The sequence below is a fragment of the Electrona antarctica genome, assembly GCF_951216825.1.
Source record: "Electrona antarctica genome assembly, chromosome: 17".
In the NCBI taxonomy this organism is placed as follows: Eukaryota; Metazoa; Chordata; class Actinopteri; order Myctophiformes; family Myctophidae; genus Electrona; species Electrona antarctica.
This window is the reverse complement of record NC_136798.1, coordinates 37,588,368-37,616,131: the sequence shown is the minus strand read 5'-3', so window position 1 is coordinate 37,616,131 and position 27,764 is coordinate 37,588,368. Positions and strand designations below refer to the sequence as shown.

The 27,764-nt window shown below is 41.8% G+C and overlaps 2 protein-coding genes across 4 annotated transcripts; both read left to right on the top strand.

The window, feature by feature from the left end:
- The first annotated feature begins 173 nt into the window (after window positions 1-173).
- LOC306940941 (alkaline phosphatase, tissue-nonspecific isozyme-like) lies at window positions 174-15,017 on the top strand. 2 transcript variants are annotated; one of them, XM_079526213.1, is made up of 5 exons: window positions 174-259; window positions 2,332-2,383; window positions 5,472-5,588; window positions 12,125-12,235; window positions 14,337-15,017. In XM_079526213.1, the coding sequence occupies exons 3-5, from the start codon at window positions 5,525-5,527 to the stop codon at window positions 14,510-14,512; spliced, it is 351 nt and encodes a 116-aa protein (XP_079382339.1). In that variant the 5' UTR covers window positions 174-259; window positions 2,332-2,383; window positions 5,472-5,524; the 3' UTR covers window positions 14,513-15,017. The 2 variants fall into 2 exon arrangements, 1 of the variants encoding a protein (XP_079382339.1); XR_013792084.1 differs by lacking the exons at window positions 12,125-12,235; window positions 14,337-15,017 and adding an exon at window positions 7,177-8,865.
- A 5,602-nt stretch (window positions 15,018-20,619) lies between these two features.
- LOC306940939 (zinc-binding protein A33-like) lies at window positions 20,620-27,428 on the top strand. Of its 2 annotated transcripts, none has more exons than XM_079526210.1 (3): window positions 20,620-20,731; window positions 22,576-22,666; window positions 23,631-27,428. In XM_079526210.1, the coding sequence occupies exon 3, from the start codon at window positions 23,846-23,848 to the stop codon at window positions 25,313-25,315; it is 1,470 nt and encodes a 489-aa protein (XP_079382336.1). In that variant the 5' UTR covers window positions 20,620-20,731; window positions 22,576-22,666; window positions 23,631-23,845; the 3' UTR covers window positions 25,316-27,428. The 2 variants fall into 2 exon arrangements, with proteins under 2 accessions (XP_079382336.1, XP_079382335.1); XM_079526209.1 differs by having other exon boundaries at window positions 23,627-27,428.
- Window positions 27,429-27,764: the final 336 nt, after the last annotated feature.

Sequence of the window (27,764 nt, the reverse complement as noted above, 5' to 3'; positions counted from 1 at the left end):
AGTTAAACATCTATAAGGGTCCATTTGGTTACCATCATTTACCAACTCTCCATCATTTGGCTGGGGACCACCTGGAACCCCCTGAAGGACCACAGCCGGTCCCCGGACCACTGGCTGAGAACCACTGGTGACGTATATCTATAATGAGCGTCTGTCTGCTGCGTGCTGCCTACGTCATCACGTTTTAATGGCCGCGTCCTGTGGCCACAAGAAGCATCCACAATTCCACAGTTTATTTCTGATAAACTCAAAGTGGAACGTAAGTAAAGTCTTAACGCTTCATTAAAACCCTCTGACACGTGTGAAAACAACCACATATTGTGCAGACATAATATAGAATACTCGTCTTTCAGTAGAATGGCTGATAAATAAGTGATATTACATTGCATGTAGGAGAACTTTTGCCTTTTCTACAGTGTACATAATCAGTTCATATCATAGATTTAGATTCTCGTTATCTCGTAATGTATTTTATTTTACAGTAGATTGATACTGTCAGAACCGATAAAATATACATCTACGAGGGTCTAAATCTTAGGCTAGCTTCATCACACGACGGTGCTGCTCCTCAAAAATGGCAGATGTATAGGCATACAAGCCCACGTACGTCATTTTATTTATTTATTAAAACTATGATGATACAAGCAGCTCTCTAGGCTACTATATTTTCATCGTGCGAAGGAGCATAAATTAAGCCAGACCGGGTGGGATTTCTGAGGAAAACACGTTACCCAAGCAAATGTTCAATTTCTTCAATAACTCTTTAACAGAGCAAGCAGTGTATTAGCCCCATATGTGCCCTCTCCCTACGCTCATTCTGTAGCTCCGAGATGAGAATGAGCGTAGGGAGAGGGCACATATGGAGCTAGCAGTGTATATAAAATATCTATGTTCTGAGGGCCAGTCAGACAATGTGATGCAAAGCTTACTCCTAGTCCTACATATGGCAAACGGTTTAGGGGTCCATAATATGCATCCCCCTTATTTAATTGTATTTTCTACTTGGGCATTCTTAGACATCTGAAATACATATTTAGAATATTATATATAGATTTAGATTAATATTTACTACTATCACATGGTCTCAGTGAAAACTGTCTGAAAACAGGACGAGGCGTATGAACTGTGATTGTCTGACATTTTATTAAAATAATGAGCTCAAGCACATGGCTTTGAAGGGTAGCAGATCTACAAGCTCGCAACATGCTGCAATGCGCTGTTGGCTTGTAGCCTTGACTGCCTTGTAGTAGGGGTGGTAAAACATGAAAAAAAGAAACAATTTGAATACACGTTCGAATTTCATGCCATCAAACATAGCTTTGAATATTCTACTTTTTTGGGTCAGCCCTAAAAAAATCAAAATATTAGCTAATCAGGTAGCCCGATTACCCCATTTTTGCCGTTTTAAATGGGTGTTTTACTTACTCTGGTGTCATTTTCAAGATTACTTTGACTGTTGAGTGCACCTCAGACCGTAATATAAGTTCCTTGATTCAATTTAGATTTGATATTAAAGGACCACTTCATCACTTTTCAACCTATCTTCTTATAATTGGTCCTCACTAATGATCATGATAAAATGGCACAATTTCTTCTCTACTCTGTCTGTGTCTAATAGGAGGGCTGTGGGCGGTTCAGAAATCCACCAGTGACATCATCGATAGAGAATGCAAGCTATTATAAAACTGAAAAGTTGCAATGTGAAAATGGAAGCCATCGTTCTCACGATTATACAAATCCAAATATATATATTTTTAAATCTGGTTTAAAACAATCTGCCTAACGATGATGTCACTCGTGGAGTTTTTTCATCCATTTGGATTCCCTTTTGTGGATTCTGTTATGGTGCTGCACTGCTTTCACATGGGCCAATGCAAAGATACAAAGATTCACAGCATAATTTGTCGCTTTGTATCTTGGTATCTGAAGTTGAAGCCAGTTCATCTTATTTGTATCTTTTGCAGCAGCTACAAACTCAGATGCATCTTTGCATCTTCATGTCGCTGCCTGACATTGACATTGAATGATAGACTGGTATCTTAATCTTTGGATCTGTCCGTGTGAATGCACCATTACTGTACTGAGTACAGTATTATGTCCCAGAACAAAATAGATTACCATGCCCTGGCTAATACTGACAATATGCCACTCCAATCTACTCCTACTACAACTACTACTAATACATTTAGAATGGTGAAATTAAGCTTTAGTCAAACTGTTAACAATATTGTTAGTAATAAAGTATTCAATAAATCAATCGACTGGATATTAAACTAAATGTAATATCACTATATGAATATACTGATATTCTTTGTTCTGTGTTTGATTTAGAATCCTGCTCAACTCAGCTGAACCACACCTGAGATAACCCACCATCACCAAGGTTGGTTACACTCCTCATTAGAGAGAGAGAGAGAGAGATCAAGGTGTTTTTTACCCAAAAATGGGTAAAAAAAAGGTGACCTGTACAACTCTGCCAATGACTAATGCTTGTCTTTGAAGTAAGGTTGAATAATTGGGCTTGTGGACATGAGGCAAATTCAAACTGATTTGATATATTTTATACATATATTTTATACATTTCGGCCCATTTGAAAATAGCCAATCTACAAGCTCACATTGCAAAACATTTTTGCAATGTATACATTTTTTAATACATTTGAAAACTTGAAATGGGACATTACTTGAAGTAAAAAGTACTTTTGGTGCTTTTAGTACATTTTGATGCCAATATTTTGTACGTTTACTCAAGTACATTTTGAATTCTGGACTTTTTCTTGCAATGCGAGTAATTTCTATATTGCAGTATTGATACTTTCACTTAAGTAAACAATTTGAGTACTATTTGCATTTAAAGCATTCATAGCGACATAATTCTGTCCCCTGGCGTGTTTGCTTTTCCTACAACTTAAACCGCAATTTGGCTAACTTGTGTTCCCAATATCATATCTTAATTTTACAGGACAGCAGCAGCACACACCTTACTTACTATTAGGGTTAGAAATATTCATACATTTTCAAACATCATAAGATTTGCAAAAATAACTGATTTACATTGAACTTGTGGATCTGCTATTTTGTTTCATGTCTCCCTCAAAAATGCGGTACTCGGTTTTACCGTCTAATTTTTACGTGGCCAGGCGCTAATCACACTGTCGTGTGGTATTTGAGTCTGGAGATGCTGTGTATGGATCTTGTTTCCCGGGGGGCGGGTTCAAACATTTTCTCTTTGACGCAATTGGTCAGAGCTACTGTCAGTCAAAGGTCTCAAGCATTGAACGTCACTGTACCAAAGCCCGCCCATATTGCATACCGTGTCCCGATTGGCCACACCAGTTCTCTGGTGTAGGAAATGGGCATACAATTGAGCCTCTCCAGACCGTAATCCGCCGGCAGGCAAATTTTTTTTGCCAACGGCTGATTCGGTCTGGCTTATTAGCCAGGCTAGCCAGGCGCAGCGCCTGTATTATTGGTTGAGATAAAGGCTGTAATAGCCTACATAAGTATAAAGAAGTGGAAACAGTGAAATCAGGCCGTTTTATATAGGAATATGGACAGTTTATCCTACCTGGGCTATCGTCAATGCAAAGCCATTTTGAAGTTACACAAAGGCTTTGCCGTGACATTTTGGCTGCCTGCTTGCAAAGAATATAATTTATACAGCAAGTTGAAGCATGGATAGTCATAGCACCTTCAGAATGTTTTCCACTCAATTAGACACAGCACTTTGACGAGGTCCATGTGTGCTGTGCACTGCGCAGGAGAAACCTGCCTGTCTGTGACTACTCACTGCTGCTAATTGTCTGCTCTGCTCGCCTCAGATATTCACTCTCACCAAGTTTAATAAGATCTGATCCTTAAGGTGGTACAATTCTCAATTTGGACATTATCACATTAGCCATAATGGCGTATATGTGGGACTGTCACTCCAAAAGGAAAATAATATATATATATAATTCTCCAAATAATCTCACAGGCCAGAAATAATTTCCGAGGGGCTGGAAATTATAACCCAGTGAGCGTGTGTACACACACACACACACACACACACGTGGCCCAGTCAGTTTAGAGCAGCGGTCCCCAAACTTCTTTGGCCGTGCACCTGTAGCAGAGTGGCTCAGAGCCTCTGCCTGATGGCCTCAAAAGTCTAATATCTCCCCCAGTCCAGAGGAATATCCCTTTGGTCTAGTGGTTAAGATGTTGGACTTTCACGCGGGAGGCCCGAGTTTGAATCCGGGCCGTTACACACCCCCTGTTACCTCCTGACCTACTGACGCACCCCCAACGCTAAGTCTAGTTGCATTTGGCCGAAAACTATAATTTGTTTTAATGATTATGGCAAATAATGACAACGTTACTACACTGAGAGACTTGCAGGTTCTCTATACATCTCCTTACAACAGTGGTTTACTGGATTTCGCCGTTTGTGCTAAATAACACCGTAAAACCGCAATTACCCTTTTCATGTCACGCACCCCCTAGAGCAGGGGTTCTCAACCTTTTTGGTCGGGGACCCCCGGAAATGCTTTGGCAATGTATCGGGACCCCCGCCCCGCCCCCTCCCGACCCCCAATATAAATTGACTGCTACAATAACCTTAAACCATTTTGGGCGGGAACCCCTTTTGATGTTTTAAGCATTGTTATAATTTAGCTATTGAAAAATAGCAGATCTACAAGCTCATAGCGCGCCACCGAGTGGCGCGCTATGAGCTTGTAGGTCTGCTATTTTTGAAAAATCGTGAAAATAAAATTTAAAAAAATTCTTTTTTTTTTTTTTTTTTTTTTTTTTTTTAATAATTTGGGGACCCCCTAAAATAATTTGGCGACCCCCCGAGGGGTCGCGACCCACGGGTTGAGAACCTCTGCCCTAGAGGGCGTCCGCGCACCCCAAGGGGTTTGCGCACCACAGTTTGGGAACCACTGGTTTAGAGCTTGCCCAGTCTAACTTCGACGAAAGGGGGCGAAAAAACAAGAAAAACAACAAAAGAGAGCCTATACTTTGGCAGCCCTTGTGCATGCACATTTCTGTTAAGTAGCAAACCACAGCATGCAAGCCGCCTTTGTTTTAAAAGGTCCCCCAATAGCACGTCGGCAAAACCGTTCACACCTATTGGCCGGAGATGCGCTGCGCTACCCACCCCCCCCCCGCGATGCTAATTTTCCCAGTCAGTCATTTTATCCATGCTACACACCTGGTCAGCAGTGCCAAATATCACATGGTGTTTCAGTGAACATGCATTATTTGGCTACTGTATTACTTGTGACAGCACCTTTTTTAAGAAAGCCAACCAAGAAAACATACATTTACAAATGCTGAATGTGATTTTTATACATCCAATAATATAATCGTGAAACCGTGTTTTTATTATTTCTCGCACTATAATTCAATCACCACACTAGTAGATACTGCAGAAAGCCTGTTGGCAGCAGTTGAACTGACTTCATATCTGAACTTTCTCACTGCCACAGAGAGAGAGCGGTCTTCTAAAAGATATTCAACCTTGTCGGAGGAACGGCGAGAGATGGACGAGGGCCGTGGACCGTTCGATGCAAGGATGCAACCCGTAGTGAAGTTGTACAGGATCGGTATGTACCGTTTTTAATCACTGGTGCTATAAACCTTGAAGATGACTAGGTCAAAGTCAGCAAGTGGACCTGTGATTTGCGAATCAGAATCACGTTTTTGTGCATAGTTCCCATCGTGTTATTTTTTTCCCCAAGAAACAAGAAAGGGAAGATATGTACAATGGTATATGTCTCCACAGTGAGGCTGAAATATGTAGCCTAGCGGCCTACTAATATAGCCTACTGGTAGGCAGGAAAATGGCAACCAGAATAACCCGTTCTGAGTGAACTCCTCCCTACGCTCTGGCCCTATATTTCCACACTCAATCCTATTATTAATTATGAAAGTTATTATCATCTGGTTAGCTTGTGGTTGCTATAGCTAGCGTTAAACCGGCATAGTGTCCTGACCAAGATGGCCATAGACTTCTGTGATAACTGCAATCTTCCCTGAATCCTTAATCCTATATCGTCGCTACCTCACGGTTACAATATTAACCCTTCGGATGACTTATAAAAAGACGGCAGCCAAATCGGCTTTAGGCGGTTTAGCTTCATTTTGGGGTCTTCAAAATAAAAGCCTCGGCTGGATCAGGTAGCAATGAAGGGACTGCAGACTGGAACAATTCTGTCAGTCAATGTGTTAACCCATTTTGACCTGAGGATGATTCTACAAATGTGTTTCTATGTCGGTGGTTCTCAAACATTTTCATGTCAAGGACCGCCAAAAATGATATGGAATTGACCACCGACCCCATCTGAATATATGTTGTTCCAGGGACCAACATATTGAGTTGAGTTGAGTTAAAAACGTTCTGAAAGAATATATATTCAAAGATTTGCGCCACATTTTCAAGATTTTTCAAAAATAGCAGATCTACAAGCTCGTAGAGCGGCACTCTGTGCCACTGCTGAATGGGTTAAAGGTGTAGTGAAATGAAAAACACTTTTAGACCATATCCATGGTCATCATATGGGCATACCTAACAATGGATGCCAAAAAAATTGAAAATTTCATTTTTGTGTGTTTTTATATCAAAAGTCCATAAAAAAGATGTTTTATTACTTCCTGAAAACGTGCTGCGTGATGACGTGTCGAGGCCCACATCGATAAAAGCCAATAAAAATGAAGCTCACCAGTTTAATTCCCCATATCTCCGCATCCGTCCAGCACAGGCTGCACAGCTGCTACTGATTACAGAAATCTTCCGTTTTTATTCCCATTCAAGATAACATCCAGAGAGTGTATTACTCGGTTTCAACTTAATCATCACGCTAAAAATGTATCTGAAAACATTATAGGGTAGAAATAAGCCACATTAAGTGTAAACTGGTGAAGCTGGCCAACTATCTGATTTGTAAACAAACATCCACACGCTGACCTGCGTAGCATAGCTACCCGTCCCTAGCTACCGTCCCATCCCCTGAAGGGATGCAACGCTCTGATTGGTTCAGAAACTTCATAGCGGTGTTTCAACTTGAGACCATCTGAAACTTCAAAATAAAATGTCCACCATTTCCGTTTCACTACGCCTTTAATGTAAATGCCTAAAATACGGTATCCTTCTACCTCTCATCTATCTTCCATTTCGCTTTGTTTTCAATCCAGAGTTGCATCATCAGTCTGGCACCCCTGTCCTACCAGCAGTAAATAAAAAAAGAAGATTGGCTACACCAAAACACCACTACTGTGACCAGTGTGGGAAACACTTCAATAGACCGCCCGCGCTTCAAGCACACCAGAGAATGCACACAGGAGAGAAACCCTATAGATGTGACACATGTGGAAAACACTTCTGTACTATTTACTCTCTTAACTCGCACAACAAGCGAGTTCACATGGGAGAACGACCATACCACTGCGACCAGTGTGGTAAAAACTTTCAAACAAAAGCTCACCTCCGTGGACACCAGAGAGTTCACACAGGAGAGAAACCCTATGGTTGTGACCAGTGTGGAAGACACTTCAGTCATATTTCCACTCTTTACAAACACCAGAGGTTAGTTCACATTGGAGAAAGACCATACCACTGTGACCAGTGTGGGATCAACTTCAAAGCAAAATCTCACTTCCAGTCACACCAGTTAGTTCACACGGGTGAGAGACCCTACAAATGTGGTCCGTGTGTGAAAAGCTATAAATCCAGATCTGCTTTAAATAGTCATATTAAGTACAAGCACACTGGAGAGAAGCGCTTCCGTTGCGAACAATGTGGGAAATGTTTTGTTTCAAGAACAACTCTGAAGGGACATGTGCTCGTCCATACAGGAGAGAAGCCTTACCACTGCGTCGAATGTGGACACGGTTTCAACAACATTGGTAATCTGCGTGTTCACCAGAGACTTCACAGAGGTCATAAGCCTTTCCATTGCGATCAATGCGGGAAAAGCTTCAATTCGACATCTGGCTTAAAAAGACATCAGAAAACTCACACAGAGGAGAAGCCCTTTCACTGTGACCAGTGCGGAAAGGCTTTTAAGCACTTAGAGGCTTTAGAACTTCACAGAATGAAGCCCTTTCACTGTGTCCAGTGCGGAAAGACTTTTACTCAATTGGATCGTTTTAAAGCTCACAGGATTAAGCACGCAGTAAGGAAACCCTTTCAGTGTCACGAGTGTGGAAAGACTTTTACCTACTTATGCAGGCTAGAATTTCACTGTCTTATGAATACAGGAGACGTGAAACCCTTTATATGTTGTACATGTGGAAGTATTTTTACTCGGATACAGTGCCTTCATCATCATGAGCACACACATATGAAAGAGAAACGATCATTATCGTGGACAGTGTGACAAGAGCTACAGTAGTATGGATTCACTCAAAAGACATCAGCACACCCACATGTGTAGCATGATGCTCCATACATTGCCTACTAGTGTATTTTGTAATGATCATTCATTGTTTATTAATAAGAAGACTTCTGAACTGTTTGCAACTTTGCATTAATTAAGTCGAGTGTTTGTGTTTTGACAAATTTGAGCAAATGTGACGCTGATTTTCTTATTTTCTTTTTACATTTGACACAACAGTTAGTCAGTTACATTAATACGCCAAGTATCCTACAATTAAACCATACTCTATGCCATCCAGAGGCCAACTTTAGATTACTACTTTGCATGCATGCTGTCTGTGTGTGTGTGCGCGCACGCATTTCTGTTGCCAAACACAATCGCTCACAAGTAAATCCAATGTTGCTTGATGACAAGCACTGTAACGTGTGGTGGGCTTCTATTGTGTAAGCTTTCCTACACAACGGTTCAAATAAAATGACTCCATGAGAGGGACTCTTAAGCCTAACATTTTCAAATCCTAATCCATTTTTTGTGACATGGCCAGTCAACGAATGTCAACTTTGCTACATGAGTGCATCATGCCTTCCCCTTAAAATGAAGGTGAAGTGCTTTTAATTTTTTTCCCCTTGAATAATTAATGATGAACAATGATGAAAGAGAGACCATAATGAAAATTATACAACGGGTTGTTTCGAGAAAGCAATCTGATTGGTTGAAGTAGGCATCTAGCCGTGCTTAAACTAGCATGATGGAACACCTAATCAAAACATATTATGTTTCTATTAGCTGTTCTGATCTCCCAGAGCTGGGTTGCTATGCTAGCGATTTTCGTGGAACATTTTTGGTCTAGTGGCTTCATCTGTCATTAGAAAAATATTATTTATTTTAGCGAATTTCTTAGTTATAATAAAATTGAGGTTTTTTTTAAGGGTAACTGTATATTCACAAATTATTACAGGGTCGTGCTTTACAGTCAATTTTGATGGTAAAGCACACCTTCTCGTTTAATATTGCTTAACTAAACAATTATTATTGTGTTCATGGAAATATGACACCAGTTATACAATGGAATGTATCTGAAGCTGTATTGTTTTTGTTTTTTTTGGCCAAAAGAAAAATAAAGAGCATTTGCCAGAACCCCAAAACCCACTCATGGGCTAACTGTTTTGTTGTATGTACACAGTTACTCCCATACCCTACACACACACACACACACACACACACACCTGGTGGTCTATTAATCAATCAATCAATCTTTATTTCAGACTACAAGGTCCATAACAATAAATATTAGACTCCATAGACAGTTAAAACAAAGTACAAAACTATGGCACTCCATCTTTAAGGTCAAAGAGACCACCCCTCCACCTAGTTCTGCAACAGAGAGGGAGGGCATTAAATGGTTTCAGACAAACCACCACAGACAGGACACAACGCACACACACTGTTTAGTCACCTGGAATGTTTTAGTGTTGGTCTAGTTTTAGTTGACTAAATATAAGATTTTAGTCGACTAAATCTACAGTTGATTAGTCGACTATTTTCAGCACGCAACCTAGTGTAAAAGGACTTGTCTTTTACTTATACTGGATCTCTTGTCCACTACTAGTCCCTTGCAAACTTTTTTGTCTAGTTGTTGACGAAATTGTCAATATATTAGCTGAGTTTTCATGTAGTTTCCATTTAAAAAAGGTTAGTCGACGGACACTTTTCATCAGTATTAGTCGACGGAATTAAAACTGCACCGCGACCACACTGACACAACACAGACACCACTAAGCAACTGTTACTAGCATTTTTTGTGAACTGTTGCGTTAACCCATTTAGGCCTAACCCATGAAATCCTGACAGTTTTCTGAAATATGTTTCTAGGCCTATATCACTCCCAATCTTCCGCCGTAGTCTGAAAACCCACCTCTTCAGACTCCACCATGGCCCGTAGCACTTGCCCTAGCCTAGCCCCTTAGATAGCACATTATGTAGACTTAGATAGTATTTTAAACAGACTTATAGCTTGTTACGTAGACAGCTCTAGAATTGCACTTTATGTAGTCATAGCACTTTATAGTACACATGTATAATATATTATATAGTATAGTATGTATAGTTTACATAGATACTCCACTGTTACGTTCTTAGTCTACGCATGATTCATGATAACTACTTTTTATATATGTGATGTATGCCATGCTTTTGTTATTGCTTAATGTAAGTCGCTCTGGATTAAGAGCGTCTGCTAAATGCCTAAATTGTAAATTGTAATATTTCATGTCAAGGACTCCAAAAATTACATGTAATTGGCCGCCGACCCCCATCTCAAAATATGATGTTCCAGGGGCACCCCCAGAAGCAAAGATTTGAGTTAAAATCGGTCACTCTGAAAGAATAGTCCAAGGTTTGCGCCACATTTTCACAATTTTTCAAAAATAGCAGACCTACAAGTTCATAGCGTGGCACTCGGTGCCGCGCTATGAGCTTGTAGATCTGCTATTTTTCAATAGCTAAAGTGTAACATAATGCTTCAAACACCAAAAGGGGTTCCCTTAATAAATAGCAGCTCTACAAGCTGGCGTTCATGTGAACTTGTAGATTGGCTATTTTCGGTCATTAGTTATTTTAAGATGAAAGAGTATTTGAAGTGATCAAACTAGCAATAAAAAATAAGTTTAGAAGCATCTTCCAGGAACATGCATGGCCTCAAATATATATTTTACAGCTGGTCAGGCTAAAACATCGTAACATTTTCAGTGTTGAGGTTTTACTTTTGCTTTAATCCATGCCAATGGAATGGTTGGTATGTGTGTGGTGTGTGTTGTGTTGGACAAGAGGCATTTTACTTACTTTATGAAGCTTTCAATGGTCTCGCACCTTCCTACATGACTGCCTGCCTAGATATGTCCCAACCCCCCCCCCCCCCCCCCCCCCCACCCTCAGGTCCTGCACGAATACAAGACAACTCACCCCGGTGCTTGCCCGTTTTTCCTCCCGGAATTTTCCCCAGTGAGGGGGATAACTTTGTAATATGCTATTGGCTGTTTGTATTCTTTTTGGACAAATATAAAAAGATACTCCTGTGGAAAGGCTATATTATTTTACTTATATTGACCCTATAAACAATTTAGTATTATTTAGTATATGTAAGATTTTTCCCACTCAAATGGTACCTCGTCAGATAATCCCCACATAGCCTACAACAACTTCTGTGAACAGACTTCACTGTAGTAGCTTTTCATAAATTATATTTGTACTTAGGCTGTCTGCTGCCGTGAAAGTTTATAGTTAGATAAATTCAAAGTCCAGCCGTCTGCTGTCCAGCCTCTCCCACCCCTCACTGGGGAAAATTCCGGGAGGAAAACAGAAAAGGGGTGAGTTGTCTTGTTACCTCCTGCACTGCTGGCCTGCTCGATGTGCATAATAGAGCGTCGCAGTCCCGCCTCCTACCCTGAAATGAAACCCAATGCATTTTCCTCATAGACATTTCTTAAAGTATTTATTTAAAGACGGTTACGCCGCGGACAAAGCCAACTCGAGTCGTGACAACTCATGACAACACAAACAATATTTTGGACCAAACAAATAATTAGAAAGAAGAAAAAAACGGCAGGTTACAACACCTTTTTTGTTGTTTTTCTTCTTTGTAATTTGTAACCCAAGTGAATGTGATAAAGAGAGAAAGCTGGATGGAATGCATGTATCGGCAATTTCTTTCCTCCAATCTAAATATCGTTGTGTGAAGAACAAATCTCCATGGCTGTGTTTTCTAGGTAAAGCTGCCTCTCTTGACAGAGACTCTCTGCCTTTCACTACTCTGATGTACACCAACGGACCTGGGTATGTCAATGGCATGCGCCCCGACCTCCGGGACGTTGACACAAGTAAGACGCCCCTGCCATTAGTCAGTCCTCTGACGGTCACTGCAGCCCTTTAACCCATGGGTTCCCAAACTTTTTCATGTCAAGGACCCCCAAATTTACACTAATTAGCCCACGGACCCCCATTTGAAGAGATTATGCCAGGGGGTCCCCCGTGAGAGAAGATCTTTACAGCTCTAAAATCGGTTAATTTAACTCTGAGTGTACAAATGGGTCCATTTGGTTCCATTTATACACTCTGAGTTACAGACCCATAAGTAAAGGGTCCATTTGGTTCCAAACTATCATTTAGCTACCCTCAAGGACCCCTGGGGGTCCCCGGACCCCACTTTGGGAAACCACTGCTTTAACTCATTTAGACCTGAGACCAGAAGTATGGGCTGAGGAGGAGGAGGAGGATGATGAAGAGTCAAGACTGCGATGGCGTTCTCCGACACTGAACCGGATTCATTCATTCATTTCAGGGGGGCAGTTGTTGGGTGTTTTTGAGTGGTGTAATTGAGTGGTGTAAACCACTCCTACAACTGGCTTTGTTAGTTTACGTGTCTGTCCGTACCAAAAAAAATTAGCATGGTTGCTATGGTCACCCAGTTCACACGGGTGTGATTTCATTACGTCAGACATTACGTCAGACCACAGCTGATCAGTCTATATAAGACCTTACACCACTCAGTTCACACGGGTGTTATTTAGCCTACATACACACACACACACACACACACACACACACACACACACACACACACCGTCAAGAACAACTGGGTTTGGGGACACTGGGGAGGAGTAACTGTTTTGTATGTAGGCCTATTTATTTTCTGTAATATTTATTATCATTTTATTATGTTAGTAGTCATAAAAAATAAAATACTTTTACAATGAGTTAGGGCCGATTCATACTCCTATTTTATCGCTGTTTCGGCGCTGTAGTGCCGAAATGATTTTGGCTCGTCAGAAATTTTCAGTAGCACCGAAGAGCCGACTTCAGGACGGTACCCGCCCCCCCCGAACCTCAAATGACGTCACATTGTAGGCTCTACAGCGCCGAACCGACTTTTATTCAGCTCTAAAATAGGAGTATGAATCGGCCCTTAGACCTGTCATGGCTATTTTGTTCACTATTGTGAGGTTTATTGTATATGACTAAGCGAGTTTCAACTGTGATTTACTCTGTATTAGTAGATGGTAAGAACTCCTTTTTCTTTTTATAATACAGTATACATTCAAGTCTATATTTTGATACATATCATGGGCACCAAGTCATATCAAAACAATGTCCTTGGATGTGTTTTTTATCAAAACTGTGTTTCTTCATAACAGGTTTTTGAGATACATGCATGAATAGACAAGATACTGGTAAGACTATGTAAACATGGTATATATCACAATGTGCGTTAGAATGTCTAATTTTATCCAAAAAATAATTTGAGTTTCTATCATGTTCCAATTCAGAGTTATAGGCAGTTTTAGCTGGATTGGTCAGATTGGTCATGACTGACCATGCTATTTATAGATGGCAAAATATCTACAGTGGTACATGTGAGAAACTTTTTATTTTATTTTAATTTAACTAGACAACTCACCCTTTAAAATGAGATATGGCATGGGTGTGTACGCCCAGCAGAAAAAACGTTATTTGGAAAATAAAACTTCAACCGGCCATAACTTTTTTTGTTGTCCTAGAAACACTACCCAGTGTAAATGCAGGCTCTTTTAAATGGGTTCCAACACAAAAACTAAACATTTTATCAACTCAGTTTTTTTCCCTGGAAGCAGACAAGTCAAGCTTTCTCTGAAGGTCTTTCGTTGTCGCACAGTCACAACAGAGAATTTAATCAGAGAATAAATCATTCAAAAACGCAATTCTCCCATAGAGAAGTCTAGCAACTACATTGATTCGACTTGAAACTCTGAAAGAGTTAATGGGTGTTCACTTCAATGTAACTTCATGGGTTTTATCTCCTCGGTTACTTACCAGACTCAACCAGAGACATATTTTCTTCCACATATTACAGGAGAAAAGAGTGCTGGAATGACCTTAAGAGTTTAGATATCCGTCCCTATAGTCTCTAATGTCTCTCTCTCTCCCCGTCTATCCATCCATCAGGGGCTAAGGACTACGTCCAACTCTCCACGCACGGCGGGGAGGATGTGGCGGTACTGGCCTGCGGGCCCATGGCACACCTCTTCCAGGGCGTCCATGAGCAGAGCTACATACCCCATGCCATGGCGTATGCTGCCTGCGTGGGCAGCGACCAGAGGCACTGCAGCACCCACCCGTAGATCCCCTCTCCCCACGCTAGCCCCAGGATTAAATGCCTAAATTAAGTAGGTCATATAAGGACTCCTGTTGTGGTTCTTGGGACCTGATTATGTTTGATTTGTGTGATGTTTGTTTTTGCATCGGTGTGCCTGTATGATGGTCCAAAGATTACAGACACTATTAACCCTATATTTTTCTGCACTATGAGACTCAAGATATTGTCTCGTTTTCTGCAGATATACAAACATTCTTTGGCTACATATGTCCCGTTCCGATACGCATACTGTGCAACAACCTTGCTATTGATTCACAGCAAGGTTATACCAGTTTTTTTTCCATTATAGTTTATATTTTAGTTTGTTTGAATTTATTTTTCTGTTCTAATTCAGTTAGTTGTTTCTTTTGTGTGCCTTTGTTAGTTTCGTTTTAACGCTTACTTTTAGTGTTTTCATACTTTGAGTTATTTGTCAGGTGCAGGATTCAAAACGGTCAAAGTAGACCTATTGTGTAATAAATTCAACTGAAGATGCCCTTTAAAAAATATATATATATTCTGTTACTTAACGAGAAACTAAGGGCATTTTGCTTTATATTTTACTCATCATGGAGCTATATTTCTCCAGACTATCACGGAAGCTTTTGAACATTTTGAGGTGCAACAGTCTGGCAACACGAGACTGTTAACACACCAGTGTGTGGAAAGCAATCTTTATCATTGCTATCTGTGTGTGTGTGTGTGTGTGTGTGTGTGTGTGTGTGTGTGTGTGTGTGTGTGTGTGTGTGTGTGTGTGTGTGTGTGTGTGTGTGTGTGTGTGTGTGTGTGTGTGTGTGTGTGTGTGTGTGTGTGTGTGTGTGTGTGTGTGTGTGTGTGTGTGTGTGTTAAATGGCCCCCCATGACTTGACAGTTAATATAGGCTACAGATGCATCTCTGAGCTAAGATTAAAAACAATTCAGAAAATTAACAATATAGGCCAAAGTTAACATGAATATTATTACGTTATTTGTCTTGTATGAAATTGGTAATTACACCCTTGACCTGAATATTATTTAATATTAAATGCAAAAAGAACCGCCTTAGTGACAAACTAGCCAATCTACAATGCGTCACATCGCGATGCATTGTGAGCTTGTGAGCTATTTTCAAATTTGTATACATTTTATACATTTAAAAACACATTCTGCATAATGAGTACTTTCTACTTTTGCTACTTCAAGCACATTTTGATGCCAATACTTTTGTACTTTAACTCAAGTACATTTTGAATTACGCACTTATACTTGTAACTTGTAAGTATTTCTATCGCAGTATTGATACTTTTACTTGGGTAAAACATGTAAGTACTGTATTGTCCCGAATATAAGACAACTTTTTTTGTTGTCCTAGAAACACTACCCAGTGTAAAAGCAGGCTCTTTTAAATGGGTTCCAACACAAAAACTAAACATTTTATCAACTCTGATTATAAGACGATCCCCATTTTTCAAGACTCATTTGTGGAAAAATAACATTGAATGTCAAATAGTCTAGTCCCCGATTATAATACGACCCCGTTTTTTAGGATATTTCCATTGGAAAAAAAACGTCTTATATTCAGGCCAATAGGGTAATTGTTTCCACCACGGTTCTACATATTTCAGTATCTCTCTTGACAGTAAACACGTGCACGTGGGTACGTCCTTTGGAGCTCCCTGCAGGTCAGCGCCGCGACCCAGTTGGGGTTGGAGAACATGCGCTCGACGACCGCGTCGCGATACATAGTGCCGTACGCTGGAATGCAATCGAGGTGAAAATTAGTATTCAATTCCAGGTGCTGAAAGTAACAGCACCTGGTCGTCGTCACGCCGATGACGGCGATGATGATGTTGGCGAGCGTATATTCCTTGTAGGGTATTCAGGGTCCTGAATACTGACGGCGTTGTGAGCGGCACTCCGATGCAGGCCCGAGCAGACCTGGCCGCACTCGCCGTGCTTCATGTTGGCGATGTGCGCCAGGAGCAGCACGTGAAAGGCGGCGCCATTGGCCCAGCTCTTCAGGTACCTGGTGGACATCTGGTCGCCCATCATGACGTGCCGCAGCGCCACGAGCTGCAGGCTGATCTGATCCTTGGCCTGTGAGGAAGAAATCACATTTATGCTATTATTACCAGTGGTTTTTTAACCCGTTTCACATCAAGACCCATTATTTATTCGCCATTTGAGCCAGCACGGACCACCATCTGATGAGATTTTTTGCCTCGCATACCCAAAAACTAAGGAATATTTTGTTGTCATTGAATAAGATTTTGTCCACAATTCCATGCTGTATTGATGTTGGTACCATAGGAGAGATGAAAGGCAAACAAAATAACAATTACATTCTCTAATTGTGTAGACCCGCACGGTTCCATTTGTTTCATTTTACGCTCTCAAGAGTTAAAGATCTAAAAGGGTCCATTTGGTTATATACCAACTCTCCAACATTTAGCTGGGGACCACCTGGAACCCCCTCAGGGACCACTGGTGGTCCCCGGACCACTGGCTGAGAACCAGTGCTATTATGATTGATTATATGTAACCTTATGTTCAGTACATGTTGTCCATCTAATGATTATCCATCTCTGCAGGCAGATGAAGTCTGGCTGCGCGAGGCTAGTGCCCTGCTATGATACATTATAGTTATGTTATACATGATGTTAAGAGCCAAGATGTCTCTCCTAGGCCTGATAGCTATTGTTTGTGCTACAGACAGTGGCCTTGTGGTTAGAGTGTCCGCCCTGAAACTGGGAGGTTGGGGGTTCGATCCCCGGCCGGGTCATACCAAAGACTATAAAAATGGGACCCAATGCCTCCCTGCTTGGCACTCAGCATCAATGGGTTGGATTGGGGGGTCAAATCAACCAATCAAATGATTCCCGAGCGCGGCACAACTGCAGCTCACCACTCCTTGGCTGTGGCTCCCCGCTCCAAGAGATGGGACAAATGCGGAGAACAAATTTCACTGCGGTAACGTGTGTGACGAATCGCTTGACTTTGACTTTGACCTGTCCATGTAACAGTATAACCATGGTCTGACTCCTTGTGCTCTTGGCAGCCTTTGCGTACTACACATCCCCCCTGTCCGCTCAAGCACAGCCACCACCACCTTTTAGCTTTTAAGCAGTGCCTCTGACCTGACTTTATTTCATATTCTTGATTGACCGTTGAATTCCACCACAGACACACTGACTGACCTGTTTGGCCAGATCCCTCAGCTCATCCTCGTCGTGGATGTGGATGCGGTGCTGCTTCATGTAATTGTCCATGGTGGAGAAGATGGCCTTGGACTTCTCATCGTTGAAGACGCGCTGGAGCCTCGTGTACGCGTCCTCTTCCTTGTTGAGGCCCATCAGCGTTTGCAGGAACATGGAGATGACCACAGCCGCCAGCCCCACGGCGTTGGGGGCCTTAGTGAGCGGACCCAGGCCCTGGCCCAAGTCCTTGATGTACAAACCCTGGCCTCGGCCAGGGTTTCTCTGAAGTACCGCTGCAGAGACACGTCCGAGTCGGTGAAGGTGAACCTCTGAAAGGACACGTCGACGCCCACATCCTGAAGGAAGCCGTGATCCACGGACCGCGTGTACATGGAATCCAAGACCCCCGCGTCAGGTGTAGACAGCCTTTCCCCCATCTTGATTCCTGCTGTTGTCACTTCTCGATGTGGAGAAGAGGCTGACTGAGCCTGACTTTTTGTTCTATCAGATAAGAGGCCTGTCATTACTTGAAATTAAATGAAATGATTACTATATTTACCCAGGGTATCTGGGCTAAGCTCAAGAACTTGTTTCCAGCCAGGCCCTGCTCATAGAACACATTTCATCGTAGTGGTTCAATGCCTTGTTCAAGGGCACTTCAGCGGTGGTAATTTTAACGTGTCGGACCGCTGATTCGAACTGGCGACCTTCCGGTCTCAAGACTGCTCCGCTATCCGTTCGGCCACCGCTGCCGCTAAACACCGCTGCCACTAAACTTCTGATGTTTGTTTGCGTTGGTGCCAAATCGATTACTAAAACAGTCCAAAGAGTGCAATAGCATGACTCCAAGTAACCTGTTTTCACTCGGGCACGACTATTCCAAAAGATATTGCATCATTTAGTTTTATGTACAGTATATGCAAACAAAACTGCATGTACTAGAGAGGTGTGTGCATTGGCACTGCCCTCATGATTCAACAATCTTTTTTTGAGTGGTGTAAACCACTCCTACAACTGGCTTTGTTAGTGCAGAAAAAATGTGCATGGTTGCTATGTTCACCCTGTTCACCCGGGTGTGATTTCATTACGTCAGACATGATTTCATTACGTCAGACAGGCCTTACACCACTCAGTTCACACGGGTGTGCTTTTTTCCTATATTACTGCACATCATGACACATTTTTCCATCAGTCAATACAAGCAGCCAGTCAGATATACTGAACAGTATATTTTATTTCGAATTATGTTCTATAATATGATATACAGTATTATAATTATATATAATTATATGTAGGCTTCAATTATCGATCATGTCACGTTGCCACGTCAAAATCAACTGCTTTCATTCAGTTTATTTTATAACACGTGGCGAAAATTACATGGGTCAATATATGAAGAAATAGGCTACTAATTGACCACAAGCTCATATAGAATCTTAGACCAGTCTTAGGCCTATGTGCTAAAGGTCAGGTCAAGGTCCCTCTCGCACCCTCTCATCCAAGCAGGTGTCGAAGCAGGCAGGTCACTGTTGACATAGGCCTACTATAAATTCCCCTCACCATTGACTTGTAGCTGTTTGTTCGACCCTTGCATGTACGTATGCTGGAAGCAGCCCATACAGCTCTGTAATGAAATTGTGCATCACGGTGGGATGCATGCTATAACCTACAGCCCTACACCTTATACAACATCCAGAAAGGAGACCACCCCTCCACCTAGTTCTGCAACAGAGAGGGAGGGCATTAAATGGTTTCATTATCTCAACTACATGAACCCCAGTGTCCCTATTCTGGAGCAAACATTTGGCAAAAAACTGCCAATCTACAAGCCAATCTCTGTGAAGACCCTCACAGGCATGAAGCTCCACCATCACCTTGAAGGTTAAAATCTACACGTGGCAATGCAACACTCAGGGCCGTGTTAACATCCGACTGGGACCTAGGCAAAGCCTGAGTTTTTTTGAGGGGCGCTAGGTGTGCACCGTCCTACAGCCATCTCAAGCATGTTCAGCATGAACAGTATAAGCAGTAAGACGCCCTGGGGGCGAGGAGCGCTGAAACAACAGGTCGGTCCGGGTAGGGCGTGAAATGTGTGTAAGGCCAGGTGGGGCCTCCGGCTAGCCCAGTTAGGGCCCAGTTAGGGCTCAGGTAGGGCCGGGCCTTAATTTTCAGGCCTGTTGAGAACTCGGGCGGGCCCGTCTAGAGTTTGAATGGACAGGTATCAGTCAAAAGGGAGACATTGAAGACGAAGGTGAGGACACACATTTTAATTGGCCGGAATGAGATGATGTATGATATTAAGAGCGCCCCTCACTTCACACGGTGTGATTTTTCCAGATTGAGGGTTCTGGCCTGATGACTACAGAATAAAAATCACACCCGTGTGAAGTGAGGGGCGCTCTTATCATCGTACATCATGTATCTCATACTGGCCAATCAGAATGCCTGTTGCCTGTGATTGGTTAGCTGATTTGCTCGTTTACATATGACGTACATTTTCCCTTTTGAGGAGCCCCTCCTATATTCAGCTAGTGTAGATTTTTGTGTTACACAAACATTAAATTCCCATTGACAATGAATGGAAAATTTACGTCATATGTAGACAAGCACATCGGCTGTTTTTGTCCTACACAAACAATTCCCATTGACAATGAATGGATGATGTAGCGCGCCCCTCACTTTACACGGGTGTGATTTTGTTCATAGAAGTGTATATTTGTACGTCTTTAAATGTTCGGATGAATTGAAAATAGAGGATCCTGATGTAAACAAGTCTTTTTTTTCTGGTTTTATCCTCTCAGCAGTTTTTGTATTGACCTGTACTTTCGTTTGAAATGATTATGAAATGTACCCATGCATTCTACATACTGTGAATAAAATGTTCAATCAATCATTCAGGCTTGGTCCATTCTATACGTGGTGACGTATGCATCTAACGTTATGAGCGTCTGCTGCATGCGTCATCACGTTTTAATGGCGGCGTCCTGTGGCAACAAGAACCCGCACAGTTTATTTTGGACAAACTCAAAGTAAGTCACTCTTAACACTTCATTAAACCCTCTGACAAGTGGGACAACAACCACAGAAATAATGTAGAATATAGTCTGTCAGTAGAATGGCTGATATTACAATACATTGCATGCATGAGAACAATTTGTTGCCTTTTCTTCTGACTGTGTACATAAACCCTATTCATACTTCATCGCACGACGGTGACGCTCCTCGAAAACATCAGATGTACAAGCCCACTGCGCATTATATCCGCGCCGGGCTGTGAGCTTGTAGGTCTGCTACTTTCAGCGCGCGACACCGTCGTGCGACGGAGACATTGCTGTTTAGTATCACTTTTACTCTACATTATTAATCATTTAATCTTAGACAGAATGAAGAATTGATACCGCACAGAGTTATACTCTAAGATACGGACATGACTTTTACAAAAAAACTAGTTTCGTTTCGTTCGTTTGAATTACAGTACATTTCAAGCACAACTCAATACAAAGACTGTTAACTGTGAGTGGACGACCCAATCCCAATAAAGCATTACTGTCTAAATGTTTGGGCTAAAGCATTACACTTGTTTACAAGAGGGTCCACCTTGTTCAATTCATAAAAACATTTAGAGACGTACAAATAGACACTTCTTATATAGCCAAAGAACAGAACAGGAATTCATCATAAAAGATGGAGAGTTAATTGCATACAACCAATGACAGTAAACGCAAAGAATTATGATCATGAATATGAGAATTTTATTTTTATTTTGAATGTCAATGTATTGCTGTATTTTGAAAAACGTTTTAAGTCGTTTCATTGTAATTTTCGTAATGTGTATACAAATATAGGCCATTAAAGGCAATTTTGTTATTAACTATTATTATTTATTTGACAGTAATCAACATGAATCCCTCCATGAAACTGCATTAATGTTCTATTGTTTATTATGGCAAGGGGTTCGTTCACCAACATATTTGAACTGGGGACCCCCAAATAATCATATTTGAACTGGGGACCCCCAAATAATCATATTTGAACTGGGTGCGTTGAATTTAGGTCCAGTCCTATTTTAAAAAACGCACGCGCGGGCTGCGCATTTAGGGTAAACGCGCGAGAAAAGCCTGGTGTAGCTTGGCCGGAATGCAATCCGCAGCAAATTAAATATGCAAGAATCCCAAGTTCTCCGAGCTGAACATTATTCTGTCCGACTGTCCCCCAGCGTGTTTGCTATTTCTGCAATGCAACTGAATTTGTATAATTGTTCACAATAATCTCAATTTCACAGGAAAGCAGCAGTGCACCTTACTTATTAGGCTGACATTGAGATTAGAGTGAACAGTAATCAATCAATCAATCAATCAATCTTTATTTCAGACCCAGGGAGATCCATATCACAATTGCACAATACAATACAATATAACAGGGAAATAATAATAATAATAATAATATTTAGCACAGCACCGTTAGTGCTGTTGATACTCTGTGGTGTGAATGGAATAATCAGAGACTAGTCCTGTCACATATATTGTCTAACGCAATAATCACCATAATGGAAAATTGAGAAAAAGAGCTGATCTACAAGCTCACAATGCGTCCCATTGTGACACATTGTGAACTTGTGGATCTGCTATTTTGTTTTACATCTTGAAAGTATAAAGTTATGAAATATTGAACTATAACTCTTGAGTGTACAAATGGAACTAAAAGGACCCTTCCAGGTCCATTTGGAACCCCTCAAGTAACCCAGAGGGTCCTTGGCAGGACCTCACTTTGAGAACCATTACAATAATATGTATGCAAACTGTATGCATGTAATTTGTTCATGATACATTTCTTTGAATTAAGGCTGATTTATTTCTTTATTTTTCAAACTCAGGCATGGTTAAAGGGAACCGTTGAGACGAGAGGGAGTGGTTAAAATCCTGCAGGATCCCAACCCTACCTGAGACAACACAGTAAACACAGAGGTTGGTACTTACACTCTTCACTTGACAAATACACCAGATGTACAAGCTGACAACACGTTACCATGACAATTAAATATCGTACGCTTTTCTTTTTGGAGTGACACCATCTGTGTCCATTCCTGATGCAGGAATGAACGAATAGATGAATGAATGAATCAATCAATCAATCAAGCAATGAATGAAACGGTTTATTTCCGTCTTAAATCAATGTACAGGGTTATTCACAACAAACAATATTTGACCTTTTGCTGAGCTACTAATGCTACAGTATTATATTTAATAACGAGTGTATTACTCGGTTAATAATATTCAGATCTATTTATTATTCGTATGGCTCTCTTCTGTAATATAAAAAATTTAAGTGAGGGCCACTCTTATTATCGTGCATCATGACGTAAAATAGACACTGACGTAAAATTGTCCATTCATTGTCAATGGGAATGTAATGTTTGTGTAGGACAAAGTTTGTGCTCATACACCAAAAGCTGCTGGACATAGGGGGGGCTAGCGCCCCTCAAAAATAGAACAGTCAAGTGGATAGTGAGCATGGTTAATGCAAGGGACACTTTTCGATCAATAAAACTCTTTCTAGTGTCCACATTCACTTCATACCAAGCTGCTTTCTTCCTCTTTTTTTTCTTTTTTTTTTTACCTCAGCAATGGTGTTCTGTAGAACAATGTTATACTGTATGTCTACTCTAAGGCATACAAACATAGAGCAAATCTTTTCAGTTATTGCACTGACAGCATGGTTTACTGATAATGTCATTCATCAACCAATTCTGTGTGTGTGTGTGTGTGTGTGTGTGTGTGTGTGTGTGTGTGTGTGTGTGTGTGTGTGTGTGTGTGTGTGTGTGTGTGTGTGTGTGTGTGTGTGTGTGTGTGTGTGTGTGTGTGTGTGTGTGTGTGTGTGTGTGTGTGTGTGTGTGTGTGTGTGCGCGCGCGCGCGCGTGTCCCCAGCCAGATTCATCTGAGACGATAAGATTGACCTTCAGATCAAACCTGCAACTTCCAGTGAGGAGGACGGACTGTCTTTCCACAGCCAGACCACTGGAACCTGCTGCTGACAGACTCTGTCAGAGACAGGGTTACATTCCGACGCCCGCTCTTCCGACGCACCACCACTCCGACTTGCCGGCGTTACTAACCCTTACCGCAGGCGGAGGCCACGCAGTCGGAATGGCGGTGCGTCCGAATGCCACTCTGTCCCGCAGAGACAGAATGGCTTCCAAGTCGTCTCGTCCAGAAGAAGATTATTCCTGTCCTGTGTGTCATGACGTCTTCAAATGTCCTGTTCTCCTGTCATGTAGCCACAGCTTCTGTAATGCTTGTCTTCAGAACTGGTGGAGAGAAAAGAGAATAAAGGAATGTCCAGTTTGTAAGGAAATACATTCAACAGGTGATCCACCCCGTAACCTGGCTCTGAAGAAGCTGTGCTTGGCCTTCATACAGAAGAGACAGAGAGCTTCAAAGCGCCAGAGAACTTCATCGGGGTCTGAGGATCTCTGCGGTCTGCATGCTGAGAAACTCAAACTGTTCTGTCTGGAGTGTCAACAGCCAATGTGTGTCGTGTGCCTTCATTCAGAAAACCACACCGACCACCGTTTCAGACACATCGATAAAGCTGCTCTGGAGCACAAGGTGGAAGTCCAGAAATCACTGAAGCCTTTGCGGGAGAAACGGAAGTTCTTTATTAAAGTTAAAATAAACTGTGACCAAACAGTTGAACACTTTAAGGCTCAGGCCCGGCACACAGAGACACAGATTAAGGAACAGTTTAAGAAGCTTCATCAGTTCCTACAAGAGGAAGAGGAGGGCAGCATCGCTACACTGAGGGAGGAAGAGCAGGAGAAGAGTCGGATGATGATGGAGAAGATTGAGGTTCTGAACAGAGACATATTAACCCTTTCAAACAACATCAGAGCCATAGAGGAGGATCTGAGAGCCGAACACATCTCGTTCCTGCAGAACTACACACTACTCACACTGCAGGACCCACAGCTGGTCTCAGGAATAGACATGGCCATACACTCAGGAATCGACGTGGCCAAACACCTGGGGAACCTGGCCTACAGAGTCTGGAACAAGATGAAGGACATCGTCTCCTACACTCCCGTCATTCTGGACCCCAACACTGCCCATCCAAATTACGTCCTGTCTGACGACCTGACCAGTGTGGGAGACGGAGGAAGCCAGAAGCCTCCTGACAACCCAGAGAGGTTTAACATGTTTCCCTTCGTCGTGGGTTCCGAGGGCTTCGACTCAGGGAGCCACAGCTGGGATGTTGAGGTTGGAGACAATACTAACTGGATGCTGGGTGTTTTAGCAGACTCGTTTCCCAGGAAGGGAAGGACACTGGGTAAATTCTGGAGAATAGGGTTATATGAAGGAAAATATACAGCGTGCTCGTCACTAGAGTTGGTCATTGATCTCTCATCGAAGAAGAAGCCACAGAGGATCAGAGTCCAGCTGGACTGGAATGAGGGAAAGCTGTCCTTCTCTGATGCTGACAATAACGGACACATACACACCTTCACACACACTTTCACTGACACGCTCCTTCCATACATTTGCACTCGTACTTTCCCTCTGAAAATGTTACCTGATAAGATCAGTGTAACCGTGGAACAAAGTGCAGCAAGTCAGTAAAACAGCCGTTACTTTGAGATACAATTAAGCATCAAATCTTGCGTGAATACTCTCGAGCAGTGGTTTTCAACCCTTTTCATGTCAAGGCCCATTATTTATTCAGCATTTCAGCCACAGACCACCATTTGATGGCATTTAGCCTCTCAACTAAGTGATATCTCACAATTCCATGCTGTATTGATGTTGGTATACCATAGGAGAGGAAGCAGGCAAACGATCAAACCAATTCCTCTACATTCTCGTGTAGAATTAACTTAAGTAATACAGATGTTTAACAATAACTTAACTCTTGTGAGTTAAATTATTCTTAAGAGTGTTAAGAGTTAAAGATCTATAAGGGTCCATTTTGCTACCAACTCTCCATTTAGCTGGGGACCACCTGGGACCCCCTCAAGGACCACTGGTTGTTGAGAACCACTGCTCTAGAGGTCTATTCGGTACAGATATTTTCTTATTATAATGGTTAGTGATGGTTACATTTGGTGAAAGAGGGGAGAGTTGCAAAGAAACTGTGACGGACGCACACATGGACTCCGTCCGTGTGTGCGTCTGTCCGTCCTTCCTTCCTTCCGTCCGTCTGTTACCAGCTAATCTCCGCCACCGTTGGCCCGATCCATCCCAAATATTCCTCAACGGCCTGTTATAGCGCCACCATGAGGCCGATTTAGGCAAAACACATTTCTGTAGATTACTCGTACACATTTTATCCATACATCACACAATTCGGTATACACTGTCTCCATAGTCATGTGATCAACATGGATCTGCACCATTTCCCATCTTCCATCCTGTTTGTCCAAGATTGGCTTCCAAAGCTCACATGATTGGTCCGTTTCGAACAAAATGCCACAACTCACAAACACTGTGTGCAATTTCCGTGAAATTATACACGCACATTTCCACTCGACTGAGGACGACATGCCACTCATTTTTTCCCAAATCAGCCTCACGGTGGCGCTATAACAGGCCAATTCCTGTTTTTAGCTATAACTCCATCGATCTGTATACAACTTATCTATGCGCACTCCCTAGAGGCCATGGAAAAACATTGACCCTGCATCCCTCTACATCTGCCGGTTATAGCGCCACCATGAGGCCGATTTCTGCAAAACATATTGCTTATGTTAGTCGCACAGATTTCATCCAAATCACGCAAATCGGTACACATGATCTCTGTAGTCATGAGATCAAGACGAGTCTGTTGGATTTCTCAGATTCTACACTGATTGGCTAACATTGCCTTCCAAAAATTTCAGGAGTGGCCGTTTTGTACAAAATGCTGCACATGTCCTGCTCATCCAGAATTCTATCCTCATGCTATGAGTGATCTGGCTCTGCATTTCCTCAACAAAATGAAGAAAATTGTTGCAAAAAAACATGTTTATATTACTCCTAAACATTTTGCCAAACATCTCACACAGTCCTATCCTCCTGGTGGAGACCTGTGCCCAGAAGGGCACTTTTTCTAGTTATATAATGTTTTTGAAGCACAAAAGGTCAAGTCATGTCTTTCAAGACTGTGTGAAGAGTGTGCAGCCTTGTTCTTTATCTTCTATATTTCTGTAAGGCCAGTGCGCTCTTCTCCTGTTTGTTTTCAAGGCTGTGTTACCTTAATCACTTGAACTGTACAAGCTCACACTGTTTGCAGATCGGCTGTTTTTGGCAAGGGCATTGGGTGTAAAGGGAAAAGCGGCCCAATTACAGTTTAACATGTTTTGACTGTTTTACTAAGAATTGGGGTTGTTAAAAGAAGAGAAATGCCCTCCAATGAAGGTTCAAGGAATTCTTTATTATTGTTACATCTAGTGGTGTAGGTGTACAAGAGTCAAATTATTTTGTTCTTGTAAAGACATTTTTGTGCTAGGGCTTGGTGCTTGAAGGTGACAATGTGAATGGTTATTACTCCTAGGTTATAAACGTTTGATTCTGTGAATGATTCAGAGAAAAGTGCAAATCAAACATAAATATGTGTGGTTACTAAAAATGTACCACCGTGTTACTAAAAACAAAAAACACATTAAACAAAATGTAATCAAATATCATGAATAGAGCACATGTGACACATGTTATAAATAAGTGAGCAAATGTGAAATGTAGCTTATTCTAGCAGCCATTCTTATCTAGTGAGACTTAGAATAAAATCAACTCGGCATACAAGTTAGCACGGCTTGTGTGTAACAATCATGCGGCAACAATCCATCTCCCAGGGGTCTATAGCTGTATAGCACATTGTGAAACGGATAGACTCTCATGCTCTGGCTGATACCGACAATAAACCTCTCCGACCTACTTACTTACAATAAAGTCAATAATAGAAGTACTCGTTCATTCGTCTCCAAATTCCAATGTACTAAACTAGGCAATTAAAATAGACAAAAAACAACATGAAGCTGTTTTGGGTTACAGTTTCCACCATTAATCCATGATATGAGCAGCAGTTTCTTTCCAG

Bases quoted from the DNA above. Each gene is read 5' to 3' on its own strand.
- LOC306940939 (XM_079526210.1), top strand. From the start codon at position 23,846: ATGGCGGTGCGTCCGAATGCCACTCTGTCCCGCAGAGACAGAATGGCT.
- LOC306940941 (XM_079526213.1), top strand. From the start codon at position 5,525: ATGGACGAGGGCCGTGGACCGTTCGATGCAAGGATGCAACCCGTAGTG. The intron at 5,589-12,124 runs GTATGTACCGTT...TGTGTTTTCTAG, and splicing joins AGTGAAGTTGTACAGGATCG to GTAAAGCTGCCTCTCTTGAC. The intron at 12,236-14,336 runs GTAAGACGCCCC...TCCATCCATCAG, and splicing joins CCTCCGGGACGTTGACACAA to GGGCTAAGGACTACGTCCAA.